We start from the raw sequence: 22667 nt of genomic DNA on the forward strand, positions 1-22667 counted from the left end.
ACTAAAACCGAGGTGACCATTTACATAGCATGTCAATAATCTAGCTGATAATAGGATAAAAATGGATAACTTATATTACTAGTCTTTATAGTTTTATTAAACGTTTTAATAAATGCTTATAATGGCCATTCGCAGTTGTAGTAAAAAAATTCAATTTACTCCCTTCTGAAAGATGATGAACATATATCATCATATGCACTTCCTTTAGCGCAGTTGATATATTTTCACTGACTTGATTATAAAATTTTATAATTAACTAGGACCTAATTGAAAACTTGAGTAAATTTTAGAAATTTTTTTCTAATAACGTGTAAAAGAAATTGGTACAACTATAAAGACACGAAAGCAATTTAATTACTAAAAATTATCGGAAAACAGCCATATTGAAACTAGAAACAGAAAGATATTACTTGACTTCTGTATACGACGTCGTACACTAATAAATAAATGGCCAATCATAGTTATAATTTTTGTACAATGGTTAAATAGGCTGAAGTTTAAGCATTTAATTACTTTTAATCCGCACAATTGTATTTCCTTGAATTTCTTTTCGAATCTACCCGCAGCTTCTCTCTCAGATTCTTCTTTGTTTCTTCGTAATATTATATTGTTAGTATCAGAGTTGATATAAAATAATAATAATAATAATAAATGAATTAATTATTAATAACAAAATAATTGTAAGAGAAAAAGGAGGGATGATACAAATGGCAATAACTATTTGATGTACAGAGGTTTGTTTCCTAGTGTAATAGACGGTGGAGGAGCCAGATGACATCCATATATCATTCAAAAACACTGGTAATACACACGTCATGTCATATAACAATCATATAATAGTTCGTTCATATACAAAAACCAAACTTCTAAAGGAAACCCACCCAAAATCTTTGTCTGGTTTTATGCACTTCACAGGTCAGAGTCATGTCGACTTGCCAAGCATAACTCGTGCAACTCATTCAGTATCCATTCCTCCCCAGTGTGTCCACCCAACACCAACACCCTAGTCCCTCCAACCACACAAGTGCTATGACCCCAAGCAAATTTAGGTGGTTGCCCTGGAACATTGAGGATCCTCCAGGATGGTTTCTCTTCAGAAGGGTCCAACAGAAAGAGCTGAGATGGTGAGTGAAGACCAGCAATGGAACCTCCAAATATAATGATCCTCCCACAAGGCATGCTGACAGCAACATGATCCAGCCTAGGAGGAGGAACAACAGCACTTTGACTGGCTAAACCCGTGAATGCGCTATATTCTAGTTGCCTCCATTGTGGTTGTTCATCTTCTAAGTCAATTGTATAAGCCTCACCTGATCGTAGCCGCAAGTGTCCACTCTTGGCAAGTCCACCAAACATGAGAATCTTTGTCCTCCCATAGACTGAGAGTGAGTGGCCCAACCGAGAAGGAGGAGCCCATGAAGTTGGAATTTCTCTCCATATTGGATTATCTGTTGTGAGGTCCAGTAAATACGTGTCACTAAGAAGTACCCCGGTGTCTGTGCACCCGCCGGAGACAACCAATTTGGACCCTTCAATTGTGCAAGAGCTGTGCCATGATCTAGGAAGTGGTGGGGTTCCACCACAAACCTCCCTCCATGTTGGCTGTTGAGCATCCAAATCAAGCACAAACACATCATTGAGCAATCCTTGCCTACCACACCCACCAAAAACCACCAACCAAGAACCATTTAAACACGAGAGCGTGTGGCCCCACCTTCCGGGTGGGGATGATTTCACACTAACCCTGCGCCATTCTGGATTTTTAGCATCAAGATTTAGAACAAAAGTGTCATCCATAGGTTGCATATCCACTCCTTCACCTCCAAACAATACAAGTCGGTTTCCTGCAGCACAAGCACTGAAATTGCAGCGTGAAGGCTCCACTGCACCTCCAACTGTCAGTTTTCTCCAACAAACAGCTTCAAGAGTGGTAAGTTCCCGAGTCAGGCGACCCCATCCCATCTTCTTGGTCATCAGTTCCAATGTGCCCGTCACTTCTTTGCCCCATGCATTTTGACATACCATCTTCCTGACATGCTCATTCTTTGTTAATTGACGGACCCTCCTGCATACAGACCCAATGGATGCAACATCCCTGGGTGTCAAGCGTGACAAAATGTTGTGAGCCAAGACTTCATCAGAAAGCTGAAGAATGCTGCACATCTCTTGGTGCTGACTGTACAATGATTGTCCACTCTTAGGAGTATATTTACCATTCTTGTCAAAATCTTGATTGCAAGTCTCTTTGAAGACTGGATATGAGACACGGTTCAGATCTATATTTGCCTCGGAAAAGAGTTGGATACCTATTACGTGTGTCACAGTCCCGTCATCATCATGAATTAGTGTAAGTCTCACTCTGTTCACCAAAGGAGTGCCATCCTTTCTGAAATTCAGAAGTTCACCTTGGAACTCAACACCTTCCTCAAGACATCTTCTAATCTCAGACACAACAACAGGATCCACCAAAGGGTGCCGCCTCTGAGCTCGACGATCTCTATACTGCAAGAACCGACTGAAACAAAAGAAATTTCAAAGCAATTAATGGGAATTTTTTTCTAAAAATGACCCAAATCAGTATAAATAAAGGAAATCAATCTATGGTAATACATGAATAACAAAGGAATTGGAAGAAGGATTTAAAAGAAAAGAAAATCTTAACTAGCTAGCTTCCCTATTATTGACACTAGGAAACTCACATCTTTAATCAATATCCTATCAAAATCCTTTTAGAGGCAGTTGAAGAACAAACCCAAACAGATGATAAAACTTGCATCATAAAATTTTTAGTATCCATTTTTTTAAAAATCAAACTGAAAAAGGTATCCCTCACTTACCGTAAATCACACACATTTCTCCAAATTTGATAAAAAAATTGTTCTCTTCAATACTATAAAACATAATAGTTTTAATGATTTTAGCCATACATATATATTCTATTTATTTTTTGTGGTTACATAGAGGAAAATCTATATTCTACAATATTTGAACATTTATTATATTTAGTTCTGGATTGGATACTTCATAAATCTCGCTGAAAATTTTAAACTAGAAATAATATTATGACACTAACAAGGAAAATTAAAAGTACTCAGCCGATCACAACTTTCACCATGCAACTATATTGTCAAAATAGTAAAAAAAAAAAAAAAAGAGGGTTCCAAAAGGATTGAATTAAAAAAAAGAGTGAAAAAAAAAACTTCAGCTTGGGAAATCATAGAAATGGGAAACAGGAAGCTTAATAGAAGAGCTAACCATAGAAAACGCAAAATTGTCGAAAAATACCCAACTGAGGGATAAAACATTACTTATTTGCTGATCAAATGCATAATTCAGTGAAAATGTAGCTTGCAAAAGCCGTCAGAATTATGAATTCTGATACAATGGAACACATCCAAAACCTCAACTGAAGAATAGATCTGAAGGAACAGAATCATTTGACAGACCCAAAAAAGGGTTTCAACCCAATCAAGTAAAATTCAGAGTGAAATGCACAAAAGAGCGAAACCCCAGATTAGAAGCAAACGGGAGAGAGAGAGAGAGAGAAATCGTTACCAGTTGCGACCGAGGGCCTCGTCAGCACGATATCCAGTGGCGATTTCAAAGACCTTGTTGACATATATGATGGGAAAATCGGGTTCAAGAGCATCAGATACAACAAAGGAAGTGGGTATTGTTGGGTAGAAGAACAATCCTAGCTTTAGAGGAAGCTCACTGTCTTCTTCTTCTTCTTCTTCTTCATCAGCTTCAACTTGTTCATATTGTTCTTTTTCTTCTTCTTCATTCCTCGTACATTTCAATCTCTTCCCACTGTTCTGAACATCCTCTTTCTCTTTTGGCATGGCCATGTCTGATTCAAAAATGAAGAGTGAGCACAAGCAACTACTTCCCATGTGTGTCTGACAATATTAAAGACGTTGAGGTGGTGTGACGTAAATGCCCCCGAGAGAGGGGTGGAATTACTAGGAGTGGGGGTGTGGCAGTTTGGTAGTTTGAGTGGAAAAGGAGGGGCGAAAGGAGTCAACGTGGGGGACACTAACCTGAGAATAAGATGATATTTTGTTTGATAGAAAAATATCTGCAAGTGAATTCCGACCACGTCATAGGAATAGGAATGGAAGCCCCAAGATATTTTCGTGACTTGGCGGGGAACTGCAACTACCTCTTTTTATTCCATTTTCATTTTCATCAAATAATATTTTAAACGTCTTTCTTTAAATATCTTCAAAATTCAAAGTTGGTCTTTACTTTTCACATAAATATCCATCCACGTCAAAATTATGACCACAGACCCGGGATAATTATTGAATCAATATGAAATACCAAAACAATTTCATAAGTTAATTGCAAAACAAATTTACGTGGGTACCATACTTAGCCATCCAAACAGCGCAGACATTGGCTTCACATGAGTCAAATTGATGAAGGAGAAGTATGTAGGGGTGGAATGGATCCACATGCAAGTTTAGAATATGATTCCATCACTCCAAGCCCTTGAGAAGACAATGATATATAAATCACAAACAATTATGCCTTTGAGCTAGTTGGATTACCAAACACTTTCTAGAAAACCACAAATCAAGTTACCCCATGTGATCATGCAAGACTTCACCAATGTTAAAGCTTAATAAAAGGATCAATTGAAGCTTTCCATCCAACGTATCGATTTGGCTTATTCAGCCTATGTTATAGACTTTTGTATAATTATTATACATAGATATATTTATTATTCTCCTTTAAACAAATTTATCAAATTTCTTTGAAATCATTGGATATATATTTACTTTAATTTTATGATATGAATCGTATTTTCATTTTTTTTGTGATAATAACATTTACGTATTTGATTTGATATGTGCAATGCACAACCTAAAATAATAGTATGAATCATTAAATGTGTTTTCACGCGTTATCTAAAAATCTCTTATTGAATTCTGTTTTATCAAAATTAAGGTCTTAAATTGTTTGTTTTTTTTTATGAAAAAAGGGATTTATTTCATTAAACAATCTAAATTAATATTAAACTGATTTAACATATATTGTTTTTAAGTAACTATGTTATAAGCAATCTCTGCTAAAAATCCCGGTTGATTATTTTAAGTAGAGCCTCTTCTCTAAATTAAATTTTTTTCATCTATAAGGTTTAAATTTGAAATCTTGCTTTAGGGATCCAAGCTTAATTTTATTTGGATGAATCACTTATTGTTTTTTTTAAAAAATCAGCAAAACCACTATTGGTATTTATTTTAATTATAAGATATAAATAATTTTTCATATTTTTATGATAAAAAAAATATTATAATGTTTGCGTATTAAATTTGATTAGCGTATTACACATTATAAAATACAAATTATTTTTTTATTTTTTGTTTTTTTTTTTTAAAAACTCTTAGAACCATCCAAATTTATGCTTTTATAAGAGAATCGAGTGAGTGTGATTGGGCTGGTCCGTTGAAGGGTTTGGGCCGACCCAACAATAAGAAGAAGAAAAGCACAATGAACCGAAGAAGGTCAGAACTGAGAAACGCAATGAGTTCGTCGAACCTCAGAGATCTTCAACGCGAATTGGAGAACAAAGCCAATGATCTCAGCAAGCTTCAAAAGGGCAAGCTTACTCTTACTATTGTATTCCCTCTTTTCTATTACTCTTTATTTTCACCTTTCTAATTCCTGAAACGAACAGAAATTGCGAAGAATCACCAAATGAGAAAGAAATACACGGTCCAGCTTGGCGAGAACGAGCTCGTCCTTAAGGTACCCTTTTTTCTCCTGATGAAAAAAAATATATTATATTTTTAATTTATTTTAATTATTTATCATCCATCTTCTGGCTCTTTTTGTTCTTGTTGTGTTCACTGATTGTGTGTGTGTGTTTTAATGAAGGAACTGGATTTATTGAAAGACGACGCAAATGTTTATAAGTTGATTGGGCCAGTACTTGTTAAGCAAGATTTGGCCGAGGCCAATGCAAATGTCCGCAAGAGAATCGAATACATCTCAGCTGAATTGTAAGCTTTTTATTTTTATGGGTATTAGGGTTTCTTAATTGTGGTTTCAATTCATATGATTAGCTTATCATGAGTGTCTTTAAATGTTTAGTCATTCAGGCAAAGGGATACCAGTTTACACTTTGCTTTTACTTGGAAACTATGTGTGAGTGTGAGTTTGACCATCATGGCTCTCCTCAAGAGGATGAAGTAGTTTTTGTTTTCAACTGGTATGATTATCTTCAGTGGTTGTAGATCTGAATGGAAACGGACTAATTGGTGTCCAATACATAGGCTTATTTTTGTAGGTTTAGAAAAAAGAGAAAATAGGTAGACTAGATGAATCTGTTGTTTATAAGTGACTATCCATTATAATTAGTTTTTCTTTGAAGCAAATGGGTAATCCTAGCCCACTAAAGCCAGGCTACTGTTGAGTAGTTTGGATTGTTTGTAGGAGGTCAATTTCAGGCCATTGGGAAGTGCAAATGAAAAGCATTTATCTTTGAATTGTTGTTTATGTATGGTCTTCCATCTGTCTTTCTTTCTTTCCTTGTAAAGCACCGCCAAGGGAAAGGCTGTCAAATGGAGTTTCAATGTTAAATGGATGGAGGGGAGGGGAGTGTAGGGTCCTAAATGAATTGTAAGTTCCAACTAAAATGCAAAATTACATTTGGACACATACACACATCATAGAAAATAATAGATAAGAAAAATAAACATTTAATTAAACTTAAATTGAAGAGTCATAGACTCATAAACCATTCTGCCTTATTTGTGCTTTATTACAACTCTTTACAGGACTGGGTCCAAGCCCAAATAAAAGAGTAGGGTTGTGTTAGGCAGTGAACATTGAACAGCATGCACAAAACTTAAACCAGATATTTATGATATGAACAGGCACATTTCCTCTTCCTATATTGATTCTCTGTCGCCTCTCTTCCCCTTATTTCTAAATTTGAATACTGTTTATTGTTGCTGGCTTGTTCATATTTTTCTTGCCATCCGCGTTTCATTTTATGGTAGGGCTGGTTTTGGTATCTTAAGCATTTTATAATTTTTATGATTGTTGTCACAAATGTAAGTGGTCTTTGTGTGTCAGGAAGCGTCTGGATGCCACTGTTCAAGATTTGGAAGAGAAGCAAAATAGCAAGAAAGATACGGTTTGTAACTTTTGCTTGCTTAGTTTTTTTTTTTTTTTACTTTTTAGCTTTGGTTTCTGCTCTTACTTGATTTTGTCACTGCATCGGATATTTGATGCAGATAAGTTGCATGCCCTTTCAATATCCAGATTTTGAAATTTGTTTTATTTTTTATAATGTATTTATTTAATTATTTATTGGGAAGGGATCAAATTACTACAGTAATAAGTTTTTGACATTTACTCACGTTAATAACTTTTTATTAATACAAAATTTGTAAATCCAATTGTTGAATTATGTGATGTCATCTTGATGATCATGCATATCAAATTTAGATACATTGAACATTCATAGGTAAGTAGTCTTATTGCTAACATTATTACTATATGGTTTTAATGAGTAAATAAAAAATAAATAATTATATGATATGTTAATATTAATATTTTTCGGATAAAGTATTTATGATAAATATTGGTTGATAAGATCTTTGCTTGTCAAGAGAACAGAAAACACGTTGTGTAGTGATCCACTTTCATGCATTGGTAAATGATTCCTTCCCTTTAGCTAGATGGAGCCTGTAAATGACCGATCTCCTATTTCTTGTCATCCTTGCAGATACTAAAATTGCAACAAAGGATTCAATCATTTCAGGCTGGGAAAGGCAAGGCGTAGTTTTCCCTCACATATTGTTCCAGGCATTGTGATTTAACCGTGCTACTGCTAAGGTTGGATGTGGATTTGTATTTTGTGCCTCTTTGTTTTGGACTGAAGTTGACTCTTAGGAATCTGTTACGGGAAACAGCTTGGAAATTAGACTGATATTAATATATTCCCTCCGTCCCTGCCTATTTATAAGACATGTTTTTTGTTTACCTTATTATAAGATTTTTTTAATCTCTCTTGTGTATTAATTATTTTGACTAAAATATCTTGAATTTTCTCTTTTTCTCTCCTATAGAGATTGGAGAAAATTAATAGATTCCCAATAAAATTAAGAATAAATTGAAAAAATATTATAATTATAGACAAATTTAATATTAATAACTAAATTAACTAACTTTTGTAATAAGCATAGATCAATCGACTTTTTCTTGTAATTAGAGGGCCAAAGGGAGTAGTTGGTATTGGCTCATTAATTTATCTTTTAGTTGGACGGTCCGTATTGTATCGTGATTAATAAATACTTTTTCTAAAAAACTTTCTGCTATTGAGTTTGTCTTGGATATATTATGTTGTCTTTTTTTCCCCTAATAATATGATTATAATATCTATCTATTCTTTTTTTCTATTAACAACATCCATAAGGAAGGTATTCAGGTCTTTGGTGTCACATGTCAAAATTTTATACAATTTCCTCTCCTTTTTCAACAGCACGTCCAAGCCATTAATTAATCTTTTAGTTGGACTCGTATAATGATTAACAAATATTTTTTTCTCAAAAAGTTTCTTTCATTTTGAGTATGTTGTGGATATATTATGCTATCTTTTCTCTAATGACATAACTATAATGTTTTTTAAAAAATGACTAATATAATTAGAAATATTTGGGTCATCATTTTATTAAGTATTAACTCTATTTTAAGGGAAGGTTTTGGGATAGCAAATGTCACTTTTTAATAATAAAAATCTATAAATATTTCACAAAATTACATTCTCAGACGTCAAACGACAATAATTTTAAATATTTTTTTAACTTAAGAATAAATTTACATTGTCGATATATTTGATTTTATCCATATATTTTTTAAAACTTAACATATATATATATATATATATATATATATATATATATATATATATTATTCTATTTTTATATAATTTTTTCAACAAGTTACATTTGTCTATCTCTGTTAGGAAATGTTCTGTCATTTACTTCTATAGATATCAAATATACACACATGCGCATCATTTTCCCCATAAAACATATTCTTGAGGGACTAAAAACTTTAGTTAATTATGAATAAACTCATTAAGAATTAATATATATCAACTTGTGGTTGTACTTTACATTGGTGTATTTAGTATATCTTATGATTCTTTTATAGATAAGTCATGTTGAAACAAACATAAAAAAAACTAATGAGACACATGCAATTGAACGGGTATACTTCTCGAAGGTATTAAAATTCTAAGAAATTTAAAATTTAGGAAAATTTAAATAGATCAATTAAAGTTATTGAATTTTTAATATTCTCGAATTAATTGTTTGAATAAAACTATTTAAATTTCTTATATTTCTAATTATTTTCTAGGTCTAAAATAGGTAAAGGTCGCAAAAGTAAGTTCATGGATTGATTTGGATAATAAAAATAAACCAGGGACTAAAAATAGAATTTTAAAAAAATATTAAAATTAGTCATCTGAAATTCGATAGAAACTAAATGAGCAAAAAACATCAAGGACTGAATTTAAATCTAAAATAGTTAAGACTCGAGGGACTAAAAGTTATTTAAACATATTCAAAATGTTTGAAGCTCTGTCATATGCTAGATTGAATATACATGTTTTTTTTTTTTACCGAAATTTGAATATATGTGTTATTCTATTATTTTCACAACATGCATAAAAAATCACGTGTTGACTTACAAAGTACCATGCACATCTAACTAGATCCTGGAGAGAAATATTTATATTTAAAGTTTAACAATGTCCCGAACAATATTGAAACAATACATGTAGAAAAAAAAAACATAGTTGGTTCTTTTAAAATCACACTAAAATCAATATCCAACAATTTCTATTTAGCAAATATTTACACAGATTGTTTAGATATTTTATATTTAGAAATGAAGATTATGGTTGACTCTTAAAATAAGATAGTTACTACCATTTTAAAATCTATATAATTAACATTGCAAAATTAATGTATTTAAAGTTACTTCAAATAGAGTTACGAATTCTGTTATAAAAAAAAAAAAACAAAGGAAAAGATCTCGTCATATTAAATAAATAACAACCAGAATAAAAAAAACAGTATAATATCTAACAGAAAATATATAACGTCCAAATTAAATAGTTGCATAAAACGAACCTACATGAAAATGTCCAAAATAATTGCATAAAACGAACCTACATGAAAAAGTCCAAATAATTGCATAAAACGAACCTACATGAAAAAGTTCAAATAGTTGCATAAAACGAACATACATGAAAAACTATGTTATAGGAACGGGAAAATATTGTTTTTATTAGTTTGATGATGATTCGTCATCATATCCAAAGTTCTCAGGAGACTCCTCGTGGATTGAATCATCGGATCTAGAGCTATATGGGGAAATGAGTGTATTTGGAACAGAAAAATATCCACCCTGCACCTGCTCTGGAATGGAAGATGCTGATGCTGATGCTGATGCTGATGCTGGAGTAGTAGTATAATCGTGGAAGATGCAAGGTGACTGGAAGTTCATCTGCATTTGCTGCTGCTCCTGCTCTTGCACCTGCCTCAGTCTCATGGTATCATGTATAGCTGATGGAGACCATACCCCATATCCAGATTCTTCATCTACATTCATCATGGACTGATGATGATTGAGAATGTGAGGAGGAGGACATATTGACAGAGCTGGATGATCATATGTCATGCCTTGTTTCGCATGCCATTGCTCCTCTTTTGGCATCAAGTCACTTGTAAGTTCCGTACCAATGCCTGTGTGTGTTTTACAAGGAACAAGGCCATTAACAGCAAAAGCTTGACGCTCAATTTTTCCATAGGCACTTACACTGGATTCTGTTGTAGTTAATTGAAACGTGTTTGGCAATGACTTCCTCACCTCATCAGAATTATTCTTCTTCTTCTTCTCCTGATGTCTAACTTTCTGCCAATGTGATATTAAATACTGTTTAGAACACTACAAAACAAGATTGGTACCAATATGTAGTAATTTCCTATATGCCACATGCCAGCTGCTTTCAAATCTCAATTAATTGGATATCAAACCTTACTGAAAATTAATTCTCAATTTAGATTTAGGTCACAAAAGCTAAATTGATGGTTGGTAGGAAAAAACGAACCTGCAAATGACTAGCAACTTGCTCTCTTGTCAAACCAGGGTCTTTCATCACTTCAAGAATTCTTTTTGGCGCAGCCTCTTGAAAATAATTAAGGAAGAAAATTGGAACCGTCACATTAGGCCTTATACATGTATAACAATACCACTAAAGAAATCTAGTCACTATGTGGATATAAATAAAAAAAAACAAAAACAAAACAGGGAAAATCAATTGTTGAAGAATCATACTGTCAATCCCCCCAAGTTGCTCTGCAGCGTCGAGAAATTTGATATGCCGTTCTTCTTCTGCCCATATTACACGGGATTTCCCCTTATTTGCTTGGGGCTTTTCTTCCAAGCTGCCAGATTTCATATCTACTCTATTCGCATTCCAGGCTTTCCTAGCAACATGCATCCACATATTCCTAAATTGATCCTCATGCAAAGGCTTTTTCCAATAATCACAAGCCCCATGTTTAATAGCCTGCATCTTAGTGCTCGTAGAATCATCTAAAGACATCACTGCAGATTGCACTTAATAAGTAAAACAATTTCAACACTCGCATATATGAATTGAAATTTGTATATAGCTCTAGTTTAGTGACACACCGATAACAGGAACGTCAATTTCCATGCGGATACGTTGAAGGAATTCATGGCCATCCATGTTTGGCATATTAACATCAATGAGTATCACATCAACACAATATCTGTCTTCCCGCACACGATCCAATGCATGTAGAGCATTAGAGTATGTGATAACTGCAACATAAAAACAATCATACAACCAAAAAGGACTAAGCTTTCTCTAAGAAATAGTTAACAATTAAATATGGTACAACAAACCTTGATGATGACATTCATTACACATTTGCTTAACGGTTTCAAGAACAGTCGAATCATTATCAATCGCAAGGACCCTAAGACGTGCTGGGAATTGAGTTGGAACCTCCTCGTCAGTGGTGGCCATTGCTCACTGACCTAGTAACCAAACACGAATTTGAATTGAATTTACTGTGGTTGGTTTGTTATATAGTTGACACTGGTTGTTAGTAAGGAATTAACGCAACTATTTCAATTTCAAATACACATGTCTAGTTTAAATTAAACAAAGATCTAAGGTGTTGAGAATTTAGTGTGGTTTGGGTTGTTATGTAGTTGACACTGGTTGTTAGTTAGGATTCTTGTTGGGATGTAAAAATTATACTCACTCGTTTTTTTTTTTTAATTGGACTAAATCTATTATAACATATTAAATTGAAATCTCAAATAAAAATTATTTGATCCCGTTAATTTTTCAATAGCTTAAAAAATAATAATCATAACATCTTGTTTATCGTGGTTGAAATTCGAAGTGTTTAGTATCATTAAGTAAAAATTGTTTATTCTCATTTATTTTTTGAACTCAACATGAAATTAAGTAAAAATTATATACAATTATAAGGAAAATAATAATTACATGCATAAAACAAGTATTAATCCATTAAAATTGTAAGGTTATAATAATAATCTAAAACATTTATTATCTCATAATAATATTGGACAGGTACACTTGTCATGCTTATATTTATCATTAAGTCAACCTTATAAGTATGATGTAATTGTATTATTGGTAATATAAAATAATTTTACATTATCATCCAATTATAAATTATTATAAGTCTATTAACTTTTACGTTTTTTTTTTGAAATATTGACTTTTACTTTTAATTATATTAAAAGTCATACCGATAATAATTTCTTATTGATTGAAGATGTAAAAGTTTTTATAGTGTATAAAAATTAAATTCAAGAATAAATATAATAAAATCAAGCAATATGTATGAATCTATCGGTAAATATTAATTCGTATTGATTAAATGTCTCTGTCAATTAATATTGATTAAAATTTAACTTATATTGTATAACTTGAATGAGGTTCGACTCATATCAGAATAAAAAACTAAGTAAAATAAATAATATAATATAATCAAGTTAGCGTGAAAAATTAAAATTAATAAAAATATAATATTCTGAGTACAATTATAGAAAAAGATCTTGAGTGATTCCATTATAATTCAGAACTTAATATTAAAAAATATAATAAAATAAAATCAGCAAAAAAAAAAGACTTAAATTTCTGACCCCTTATATAAAAAATATTGCTTTGATAAACATGATATATAATTTTTTGAAGAGGAAGAAATATAATATATAAAAACATGAATGATAAGGCATTAGTATTGCTAAGTTTCTCAGTTATAATATATAAAAACATGAATTATAAGGCATTAGTATTGCTTAGTTAATTACTAAGCTGACGTTGTATTATAAGGATGGTGCCACATATAATACATCACATGGATTTGGCAATGAATGATATATGAATTGTATAACAAGGTTATTTAAAAGTATGAATTACTGCCTAGCGTACGTTGAAAGCTTGTGCAGGAAAATTATGACACAAAAAATATGCAGAATATAACGTGGCCAAAAATATATCCAAAAAGATTAGTGAAATTCACAAAAACATAAAGCACGATACTGTTAAAAGGAATTTAAAAGTTTCCTACTATTCAATTCAGAGATATCATTTTGAGAGCGTGTGATCCTTCTCTGGATTATTCCTTGAATTTAGCTCCTCATTTGTTGTGTTATCATCTATATCTGTGGAAAAAAATTGGTTATTAAAACCACTTGCCGATATGTTAGGAGATTCTTGGTAGAGTGAACCATCGGGAGGCACTGATGCAGGAAAAGATCTCACAGCACCACTTGTCAAACTTGAATTTTGAAGCTGTTGGGTAATGGAAGTTGTAGTAGCAGTATACCGATTAAGACGGCTTCCACCTGTGGTGTTTCCACCATGGATTTGAGCAACGCTGAGTGGATTACTAGTTTGAGGCGACAGTAAACCGAAATCATTATTCCTAAAGACAGAAGCTGGATTTCCAGAAATCATCATGGAAGATTGCCGAGAGATGATTGGAGAAATTTGTTGATTGATCAGTGACAGCTGCTGCTGCTGCTGCTGCAATGAACCCACTAACGCATTGCTTCTCTGAATAGCCAATGCATTAGATGGGGGTCGTGCTCCGTATATAGACGGATCAGCTTGAGTCCTTATGGGCTGAGGATGAGGAAAATTATTGGTAATGTTAGAAAGACATTCTGCCAAAGCTTGTTCAGCGTGTCTTTCACATGCACCTACCCTGTTTTTTATAGTCCCTGGAACCATGTTAGGCAATGGCATCTCAGTGTGTTCCTGTGTCTGTGTCACTCTAGATTTTTCCTTCAAAAAATTTCTATATTTCTGCGAATCAATATTGCAGTCACAATGGCAACAATAATATAAGATACTAGTGATCAAATCATAATGGCAATACATATTAATTACTATTCATGCAAAGTAATAATAATATTAATTACTCAATTTGGATTGAAATAAAAGTTGACACTTAACACATATATTTTATGTAAGCTTCTACATTGCAGTTGAGACTTATTATTTAATTTAAGCTTCTTTCAATTAATTTGACTATGAAAACTTACTAAATTTAGATTTAGTTGCTCTGCCTAGACTGCTGGTGGATTCACTTTATACAAAGAATGATTAACTTGCTTAGGTAACTTGTAACCAATTGCAAGCATGGAAAATGAAAGGCACCTAAAAACGAACCTGTAAATGACTAGCAACATTCTGTCTTGTCAAACCTGGTACATTCATCTCTTGAAGAATTCTCTTTGGCACAGCCTCTGAAAAATAATTTAGGCAGAAAATTGTAAGTGACAGATCATAACTTACATGTATGTATCATGTATGTATCGCAATAACAACAAATAAATTCATTCCAGACTTCTAGTTTTGTAAATACAGAAAAACAACAATTGAATAATCGTACGATCAAGGGCAAGTTTATTGACAGCCTTGACGAATTTACGATGCAGTTCTGGTAACCATATTACGCGGGGCTTCTTTGTTGAGGGACCACAATGCTCATGCTCCGATTCATCAACATCAGCAGCAGCTTCCCTGGAACTGCTATTGCCATTGCTTTGGTCTCTCACGACATCAAAAGAAGCAAATTCAGAATTATCATTCCCTAGTTTTCTTCCCCTGCCATCATCTTCCAAGCTGCCAAAACCCTTTTGTATCTTATTTTCATTCAGGGCTTTCCTAGAAACATGCGTCCACATATTCTTGAATTGATGCTCATGCAAAGGTTTAATCCAAAAATCACACGCCCCAAGTTGAACAGCCTTCATCACAGTATCCTTGCTGTAATCAAGAGACATCACTGCATAATATATTGCACTTGATAAGTAAAACAAGTTAAAAACTTATCTAAAAATTCAAAGGACAACTTATTTTACATACCAATAACAGGAACATCAATTTCCTTGCTGACATGCTGAAGGAATTCATACCCATTCATGGTTGGCATATGAACCTCGATGAGTATCACATCAATACGATCTTTTTTTTCCCGCACAAGATTCAATGCAAGTGGAGATTCAGTGTGTATGGTAACTGCAATGCAAGGTAAAAACTATCATCAACAAAACAAAGATTATATATCTTTCTCTAAACAATAGTTAGCAATTAAATATTGTATATCAAACTAACCCTCGTATTTGCATTGACTGCATGTGTTCTTGATGAACTCAAGAGTTGAGGGGTCATTATCAACGGCAAGGACCCTAAGATTTGCCGGGAATTGATAAAGAACCTTCTCGTCGGAGGAAACTTTGGCCATTGCTTCTTTGAATGGAGAAAGAAAGCGAAAGAATTGGTGGTGTGGGTAATTACTAATTAGGATTAGTATTTCTATTTCAAATTCAAATACAAGTATGTCTAATTTAATTAGATATTTAGGATATTCGGAAAAAATCTATCTGAAACTTTTTCTTTTATCTCAATTTATCTAAAACCAATTGACTTTATCATTTTACATTATTTTTTTTAATTCGCATTGTCAGTTTATATCAACGAATAATGATAATCCGAGAGACAGAGTAAAGGGGGAAAATAAAAAATATTGCCTGTAAATTTGAGAAAGTAAAGGGAAAAAGGTTGCTAATAAAATCATTCATAGAACGATCTAAACCAATAAAAAAAGAAATTGATCCCAAAAAAAATTTGAATAAACTAAAAAACTGAATCGATAACAAAATTGAAGAAATGGATTTTTATTAAATTGGATTGAATTTTGGATTTGCATTTAAATATCCAATTCAACTCAAACTTATATATATTTTTATTTATGATATTATTCGTATTAAATTATTATTTTTGATATAATTAAAAAATTATCACATAACTTATGTCCTTATTTATAATATATATATATATATATATATATATATATATATATATATTTAATTAAAGATAAATTTTATACTAAGTACTGTATTTGAGATGTTTTTTTTAAATATTTTATTTAAGTTAAGATGCATAAATATAATTATCAAGTTTTGTAACTAAATCTAAATTTGTAACTGATTGAATGATAAAATTAAGAAAAGTGATTGGATTTGATTGAATTGGATGGTTTTTCCCCTCAAAACTAATCCAATCTAATACAATCCAAGCACACCCTTAGAATATATTTTTTGTTGAACCCTTAAAGTATATTATTATTACTTAAGCTTGATTTTTTATTTTTGTTTATATATAAGTAATATGTGCTTTATATATGATTAAATTTTATTATATATAATATAAATAAATACTTTAAAATATTTAAATTAGGGAAATGCTAACATCCTAGTTGGAGTGCATTAACATTCAACACAAAAAATTTGAACAATAAAATTATTGGTTGTTTTGTTTCCCAAAATTTAAAATTTAAGGATATTATAGTATTTTATCATTTAAATTTATTTAAAAAAAATCTTTTTTCTCTCTCCCATCTTTTTTTTTCCACTATTCTCTCCTATATTTATGGGAAACATTCTTATTTTTAAAGTTAATGATAAAGTAAGATAATGTCCTTGAATAAAAATTTTAAAAGCAAAAGATTTAATGGTTTTTTAGTCCACTTTTTTTGTGTTAAATGGCAATGCAAACTAACTATGATGAATATTAGCATTCTCCTTTAAATTATATTATAATTAAAAATTTGTAATAAATGAATATTATTGAGTATAAAAATTATATTTTATATTTTTGTTTAATAATTTATATTGTAATAATTTCATTAAAATATATTGAATTTCAATTAAAAAGTAAAGATAATATAAATGATAAACTGAAAGGGGTAAAAGGTTTAGAAAAAATTCAAAAAATATTGTTAAAAATATTTATTTTATTGAGGGATTTAGTTTAATTGGTGAGGTACATAAGTTATTATAAATCCCCCTTATTACTTGTCTAAGATAAAAAAAAAATATAATTATTCTAATTTATACACAAATAGATACATACATAATTTCTAACTTGATTTTCAATTAATTATCCCTTTATTTACTCTAATATTTTTTTTTTCATTTTATATGAATGAAAATTGATCAAGTTGTCCCACAAAGACCTATAGCTTAGCCTACATCAAGTTTAAGTCAGATCAAACTTTTTTTAAGAAATTAACTAGACCTATAGTTTTATAAAATCCTATTTGATTAATATTTAGGTCTATTGGGTTGACTTTTTAAGTAAATATTAATAATATTTTTTGTTAACATTATTATTATATTAAATTTTTTATAATATATTAAAATTATATATTTATTTATCTTTTTCAAATATTATGTTGACCTACATAAAGACATAAAGAGTCAAAAGCCTACAAGTTTATTTAAAGATAAATCTATATTTCGTTTGGAGAGACCTTATTCTAAAATAGAATTGTAAATAAGTTGCTATGAATATACATGATAAGTGTTTTTTTATATAATTAAAATCTATAATAAATAAATATTTTTATATACAAATTATATAATTAAAACTTATAGTAAATATAAATACATTTGAATATATAGATTTATTTAGTAGATGCCTTGGGTGTTGCTTTTACCGGGGATTAGATTGTTTTAGTTTTGAATTAGACTTTTTGTCTCTTCTTCGTTTTATTCCTCCTGTACCAAAAAAAAAAAAAGATTTATGCCAAACACTTTAAATTGAAATATAAAGTTATTTTTAATCATTAATAATTCAAAAAGTACTTAAATTCCTCTAAAAAAATTTAAAAAAACTTAAATATGTTTAAAATTCATGATAAAAATTAGAATTTAATTTTTGGTTCTTAATGATTTTTTTTGTTGTATTAGATGTTGATAATAAGTTATATTTTTATAACTAATTTAATATTAAGTTATAAAGTTTAAAGATTAATTTATTATTAAATTATTCAATTTTCGAGACACTTTTTATATATTCAAAAATTAAATTTAATTTTTTTTATCTTTTAAAATTAATTTGATATGGTCTCACACTTTACTTCCAAGATAAAATAAGTATTTATCCTAAAATTCATGTCACTTTTTCTCTTGATGTTGATGGTAAGTAAGACTGATTAGCAACCTGTTAGATAATGACCAGCTGCACCATTTGGAACCTACATAGAGAAGAAAGAAACAAAACTTAAGTAGTAATTCTACTTCTCCTAGCAAATGTATTGACAAAATTATACTAATAAAAACAACTTAAAGCAGAGCAGCATGCTAGAACTAAGTCATACAAGAATAATGCATTTAACAATAGTAAATTTGAGAAAGAATACACAAAAATAAGAAAGATAAAAACATAGCCAATGATTTATGAGACAAACATGTTAAGGTCACCAAGAGACCATTAAAAAAGTTTGGAAAATCATTCTTAATTCAAAATATATTTTAAATTACACTTTGTACCTCTAGGCTAGGCTCATTAGCGGGACACAGTGCTGCTTCAGCTTCACTAAGAAGACCCATCTGAAAGCATGATATTGGAAACAAGTACCGAGACTGAGCCATTTGCGCTCCTTCAAGCATTAAAGACAAAAAGAACGAGAACGAGAATCATAATGAGATAATAGCAAACAAAGAAAAAGAAAATAAATTGTCTATTCAAAAGAAATTCAGGAAAAAGATGAGGTATGGTGATTAAAACTAAACAGGATTGGGAATGTGATTCCAAACTGATTAGTACACAAGTATTGAAAGAAACTTATCCTCTAAGATATGATACTCTAATAAGCTTGATTATTCCTCAAGTAACATCCAGCCAACAATTGGAGATTTGTCTGTACAATATTCAGGAAAAATAGTCATCAAACAATACTACGAAGAGAGTAAAGTTATCCTTCAGCAAGTGATGTTCAATATATAGCCAAAGAAGGACCACTAATGAACAAGAAGAAACAACTAACAAGGCTACAAGGATAAAAAAGTTATCACTTGAGCATATCTTAAGGACAACAAATAAGAATACACGTCAGCTCAAAAATATTGAACCAACAACAACAAAATCTTATTCTATTAAAGGAGATAGATTTCATGAATTATATGATGTCACTTTAAAAATTAAAATATCAAAAATATTATTTAACCTAAAAATACTTAGCCAACATCTATAATAAATTAGAAGAACAAGCAAAGTCTAGACTTTACACTTACATAAACATAAATATAAATATAAACAAGAATTTGACTTCTCTGTTGTCTTTTCTTAAGTTGTCCTGTCCCATGAAAAATAAGACTACATGACAGTTATATTAATATTTAAAACTAATAGTTTTAAAGGACAACACAAGGAAGGACAACACAAGGAGGGACAGCACAAGGATTCTTACTTTTATTTTTTTTTTCCTTGTTTTTTGTGTTCCTTTCTAATTGCTACTTCATTTTTTTCTCTCTTTCATGTTTCAAATCTTTAGGATTTTATCTAGATGAAGACTTTTATTTAAAAATATTAGGTGAAAAAAATCATGATGTTTATTAATAATTTTAAATGTTTTTAAAAAATTTATAATTTTTTTAAAATTTTAAAAATTCATAATTTTTTTTCAAATATTATAAATTTACATTTTAGAAATCCACTAAAATTCAAACTACAAAATCTTAATTATAAAAGCCTTTTATTTTTTTTAAAAAAATCATTACATTCTTATAAAATTTTAAAGTCAATAAGTTTTTTATACCAAAATAATTTTTAAAAATCTTAATCCAATACACATTCGATGATTCTCATTTGATATGCAATTAATTAAAAAAAATACTAACATGAAACTATGATTTTTAAGAATAAATTTTAACTTACTCTCCTCAAAAAAAAATTTCAAGAAAAAAAAATAAGAATACTACATATTTATTTATATCATTTAAATTTTTTTATTAAATATCTTAATTATTTTTTATTTTTTATATAATTATTTTAAAAATCCTTCACAATCATAATCCAATTCATTCCCTTAATTACATATTTTACATAAAGCTTTAATTCTAACAAAATTTAAACATTTCTTAAATCATCAATCAAATCATTGACTTATTTCCTCTCTTCTTAGGTAGACAAATTATTCCAAGAAACATTTTCCTTTCACTTATTCTCTTCTTTCATTTCACTTAGCAGCTCATTCGAAACAACGCATAAAGCTCTCCCCCCAAAAATTTCTAATCCCATCCGACGACACTGCTCATCGCCCTCATTTCATCTCTCTCTGTCTCGCCGGGGACAGGCACGAAGAAAAGCAATTTACAGGTACTCTTTTTGCAGCCCTTTTTTAGGGTTTCCTTGCTTCGCTGAATCCCTGTGAAAAAACTTTTCATTTAGTTTTATATCATGCGATTTTATTATATTATTTTGTTCTCGATCTAGTTCGTCTATAAATGAATAAGTTGACAGCGATTCAAATATAAATTGGAAAACGGGTGAGAGGGAGAGTAAGATTGAAATTGGGGCAGACATAACGGAATGATTATGATTACATATGTGTTGAAATTTATACCACCCTAGTCTAAATCTTAGTGCAATGCAGACAAAAACATGACATATCTCCTTTGACTGTTTCACTAGATGAATAGATTATTGACTTATTCATTGATATTTTTTAATCCAACATGAAAATTCCACACATTAGGCATGAAAGCATAAACAGATTATAGACAATAATAGAGGAGATCATTTGCTTAATCAACATTATCTACAAATAAATAAAGTGATGATAATTGATAAATATAATCAGGGGGCAGGGATGGGGCATCGATTTTTAGCCCCGCCAGGGATTGGGATGGAAAAATCTGTATCCTGTTCCATTGCCATGCCTACTTTAATAGTCGTGGCTCTGCTATTCAAGAGAACAGGGTTACCACTGTTCTAGGTTTGTCAGAACCATTTGCACTGTGAGAAATTGCTCAATTAATGAAGTTCGTGTGATGATGTTAAGCTTTTGCATCAACCCTTTTCCATTCATTTCATTTAAGATCACATGACATGCCCATCATTGTTGATGTTAAGTTAGGCAGTTCATATAATTTCTTTGATTTGACTTGAATTGAGAGGTGGATTAAAGAAATTTATACCACAGTAATTGATACTAATAGTGATGTATAAAGGAAATAAAAATAAACCTTCTGAGAGAATCACAAGGGCAGGATTTGAGTTCTGCTAATCTATGTTTGGGGTTTACTATTAAGTATCTATTGTGATAATGAATGGTATGGTGTCTTGTAACTTGTCTTGCTTTCTTTACAGGAAGGTTATACAACATGGTCAATGCCACTAAAGGAGTCTTTATTTCCTGGTAACACAATTTTCTTTCTGCATTCCCATTTGAAAATTTTCCCATATACTATACTGTTTTGAAAGTTGTATAATTGAAGACTGCAATATGCCAAATATTCAAATTATTTTGTTTACCAAGTTTTACAGCTAGCAATTTTATCTGCAACTGTTGGAACCTCTACATTAACTATAAGGAGTGTTTTTCCTTTCTTTCTAGGCTAGAAACTAGAAATTTTAACAAGAATCACAGTCGTCTATTTTTGTTTTTTCCACCTACAACCAGTCACTAATGGCATCAAATTTTGAGCGGTTTGAGTAGACATGGTTTATAATTAATCTTTACTTTCTTAGTGCTATCTGAATAAATGATGAGCTATATTGGATTGTGCAGTGACATACCTATGGCACAATATATCATCAACATGAATGCTTCATTGCCTGCATCTGACAAGTTCATTATACATATATTGGATAATACACATATGTTTGTCCAACCTCATGTTGAGCAAATGATACGAAGTCGAATTGCAAAGTTCAGAGAGGACAATACATATGTCAAGCCTAATTGATTCCGAATGGCTACAGTGAATATTCTGGAACATTTTATGTTGATTAGTAATTGATTTTTTTCTAAGACCGTTTCTTGTATCCAATGTTTTCGCAGTTCGCATGGAAAAATGAAATGTGATTTGCTATTAATTGTTTTCCCTTTCTGAAACGCAAAAGGGCAGTACAGTCAAGCGACACTTACAGAGGGATCTCAAAATGCAAAAGGGATATAGCTAACCACTAATGATCAACATAAGACAAGGCATCTTGCTCTATAATACTTCAAATGAAACATTTAAAATCCCCAAAGACCAAACTACGTTCT

General features: G+C 30.9%; 5 protein-coding genes across 5 annotated transcripts; 2 read left to right on the forward strand and 3 right to left on the reverse strand.

Annotated features, from left to right (window-relative positions):
* Positions 1–642: 642 nt before the first annotated feature.
* Positions 643–3903, reverse strand: LOC100812253 (adagio protein 3). The gene is made up of 2 exons (XM_003530876.5): positions 3556–3903; positions 643–2515 (listed from the first exon to the last, which is right to left on the reverse strand). Exons 1-2 carry the CDS (start codon positions 3891–3893, stop codon positions 910–912), a joined length of 1944 nt encoding a protein of 647 aa, XP_003530924.2. The 5' UTR covers positions 3894–3903; the 3' UTR covers positions 643–909.
* Positions 3904–5519: 1616 nt separating this feature from the next.
* On the forward strand, positions 5520–7954 carry LOC100306488 (uncharacterized). The gene is made up of 5 exons (NM_001248831.2): positions 5520–5605; positions 5684–5754; positions 5884–6008; positions 7087–7147; positions 7742–7954. The coding sequence occupies exons 1-5, from the start codon at positions 5530–5532 to the stop codon at positions 7796–7798; spliced, it is 390 nt and encodes a 129-aa protein (NP_001235760.1). The 5' UTR covers positions 5520–5529; the 3' UTR covers positions 7799–7954.
* Positions 7955–9605: 1651 nt separating this feature from the next.
* LOC102659422 (uncharacterized) lies at positions 9606–11573 on the reverse strand. Its single transcript, XM_014778691.3, has 3 exons — positions 11365–11573; positions 11138–11214; positions 9606–10941 (listed from the first exon to the last, which is right to left on the reverse strand). The coding sequence occupies exons 1-3, from the start codon at positions 11534–11536 to the stop codon at positions 10315–10317; spliced, it is 876 nt and encodes a 291-aa protein (XP_014634177.3). The 5' UTR covers positions 11537–11573; the 3' UTR covers positions 9606–10314.
* A 2111-nt stretch (positions 11574–13684) lies between these two features.
* LOC102659569 (two-component response regulator ARR14) lies at positions 13685–15851 on the reverse strand. Its single transcript, XM_026129517.2, has 5 exons — positions 15722–15851; positions 15473–15625; positions 14997–15392; positions 14774–14850; positions 13685–14407 (listed from the first exon to the last, which is right to left on the reverse strand). The coding sequence occupies exons 1-5, from the start codon at positions 15849–15851 to the stop codon at positions 13685–13687; spliced, it is 1479 nt and encodes a 492-aa protein (XP_025985302.2).
* A 4705-nt stretch (positions 15852–20556) lies between these two features.
* On the forward strand, positions 20557–22492 carry LOC100785713 (general transcription and DNA repair factor IIH subunit TFB5). The gene is made up of 3 exons (XM_006584819.4): positions 20557–20770; positions 21764–21812; positions 22185–22492. The coding sequence occupies exons 2-3, from the start codon at positions 21778–21780 to the stop codon at positions 22360–22362; spliced, it is 213 nt and encodes a 70-aa protein (XP_006584882.1). The 5' UTR covers positions 20557–20770; positions 21764–21777; the 3' UTR covers positions 22363–22492.
* The last annotated feature ends 175 nt before the right edge of the window (positions 22493–22667 follow it).

The sequence above is a fragment of the Glycine max genome, chromosome 8 (genome assembly GCF_000004515.6).
Source record: "Glycine max cultivar Williams 82 chromosome 8, Glycine_max_v4.0, whole genome shotgun sequence".
Lineage (NCBI taxonomy): Eukaryota > Viridiplantae > Streptophyta > Magnoliopsida > Fabales > Fabaceae > Glycine > Glycine max.

What these genes read in the sequence shown, in the direction of transcription:
- LOC102659422 (XM_014778691.3), bottom strand. Translation starts at nt 11,536, where the DNA reads ATGTGGATGCATGTTGCTAGGAAAGCCTGGAATGCGAATAGAGTAGAT. An exon ending in GCAACTTGGGGGGATTGACA is followed by an intron (nt 11,215 to 11,364) that starts GTATGATTCTTC and finishes ATTATTTTCAAG; the next exon opens with AGGCTGCGCCAAAAAGAATT. An exon ending in AAGTTGCTAGTCATTTGCAG is followed by an intron (nt 10,942 to 11,137) that starts GTTCGTTTTTTC and finishes TCACATTGGCAG; the next exon opens with AAAGTTAGACATCAGGAGAA.
- LOC102659569 (XM_026129517.2), bottom strand. Translation starts at nt 15,851, where the DNA reads ATGGCCAAAGTTTCCTCCGACGAGAAGGTTCTTTATCAATTCCCGGCA. An exon ending in AATTGATGTTCCTGTTATTG is followed by an intron (nt 15,393 to 15,472) that starts GTATGTAAAATA and finishes TATATTATGCAG; the next exon opens with TGATGTCTCTTGATTACAGC. An exon ending in CAATAAACTTGCCCTTGATC is followed by an intron (nt 14,851 to 14,996) that starts GTACGATTATTC and finishes ATTATTTTTCAG; the next exon opens with AGGCTGTGCCAAAGAGAATT.
- LOC100785713 (XM_006584819.4), top strand. Translation starts at nt 21,778, where the DNA reads ATGGTCAATGCCACTAAAGGAGTCTTTATTTCCTG. An exon ending in AAAGGAGTCTTTATTTCCTG is followed by an intron (nt 21,813 to 22,184) that starts GTAACACAATTT and finishes TGGATTGTGCAG; the next exon opens with TGACATACCTATGGCACAAT.
- LOC100306488 (NM_001248831.2), top strand. Translation starts at nt 5,530, where the DNA reads ATGAGTTCGTCGAACCTCAGAGATCTTCAACGCGAATTGGAGAACAAA. An exon ending in GAATACATCTCAGCTGAATT is followed by an intron (nt 6,009 to 7,086) that starts GTAAGCTTTTTA and finishes TTTGTGTGTCAG; the next exon opens with GAAGCGTCTGGATGCCACTG. An exon ending in AAAATAGCAAGAAAGATACG is followed by an intron (nt 7,148 to 7,741) that starts GTTTGTAACTTT and finishes TCATCCTTGCAG; the next exon opens with ATACTAAAATTGCAACAAAG.
- LOC100812253 (XM_003530876.5), bottom strand. Translation starts at nt 3,893, where the DNA reads ATGGGAAGTAGTTGCTTGTGCTCACTCTTCATTTTTGAATCAGACATG. An exon ending in GAGGCCCTCGGTCGCAACTG is followed by an intron (nt 2,516 to 3,555) that starts GTAACGATTTCT and finishes CTTTTGTTTCAG; the next exon opens with TCGGTTCTTGCAGTATAGAG.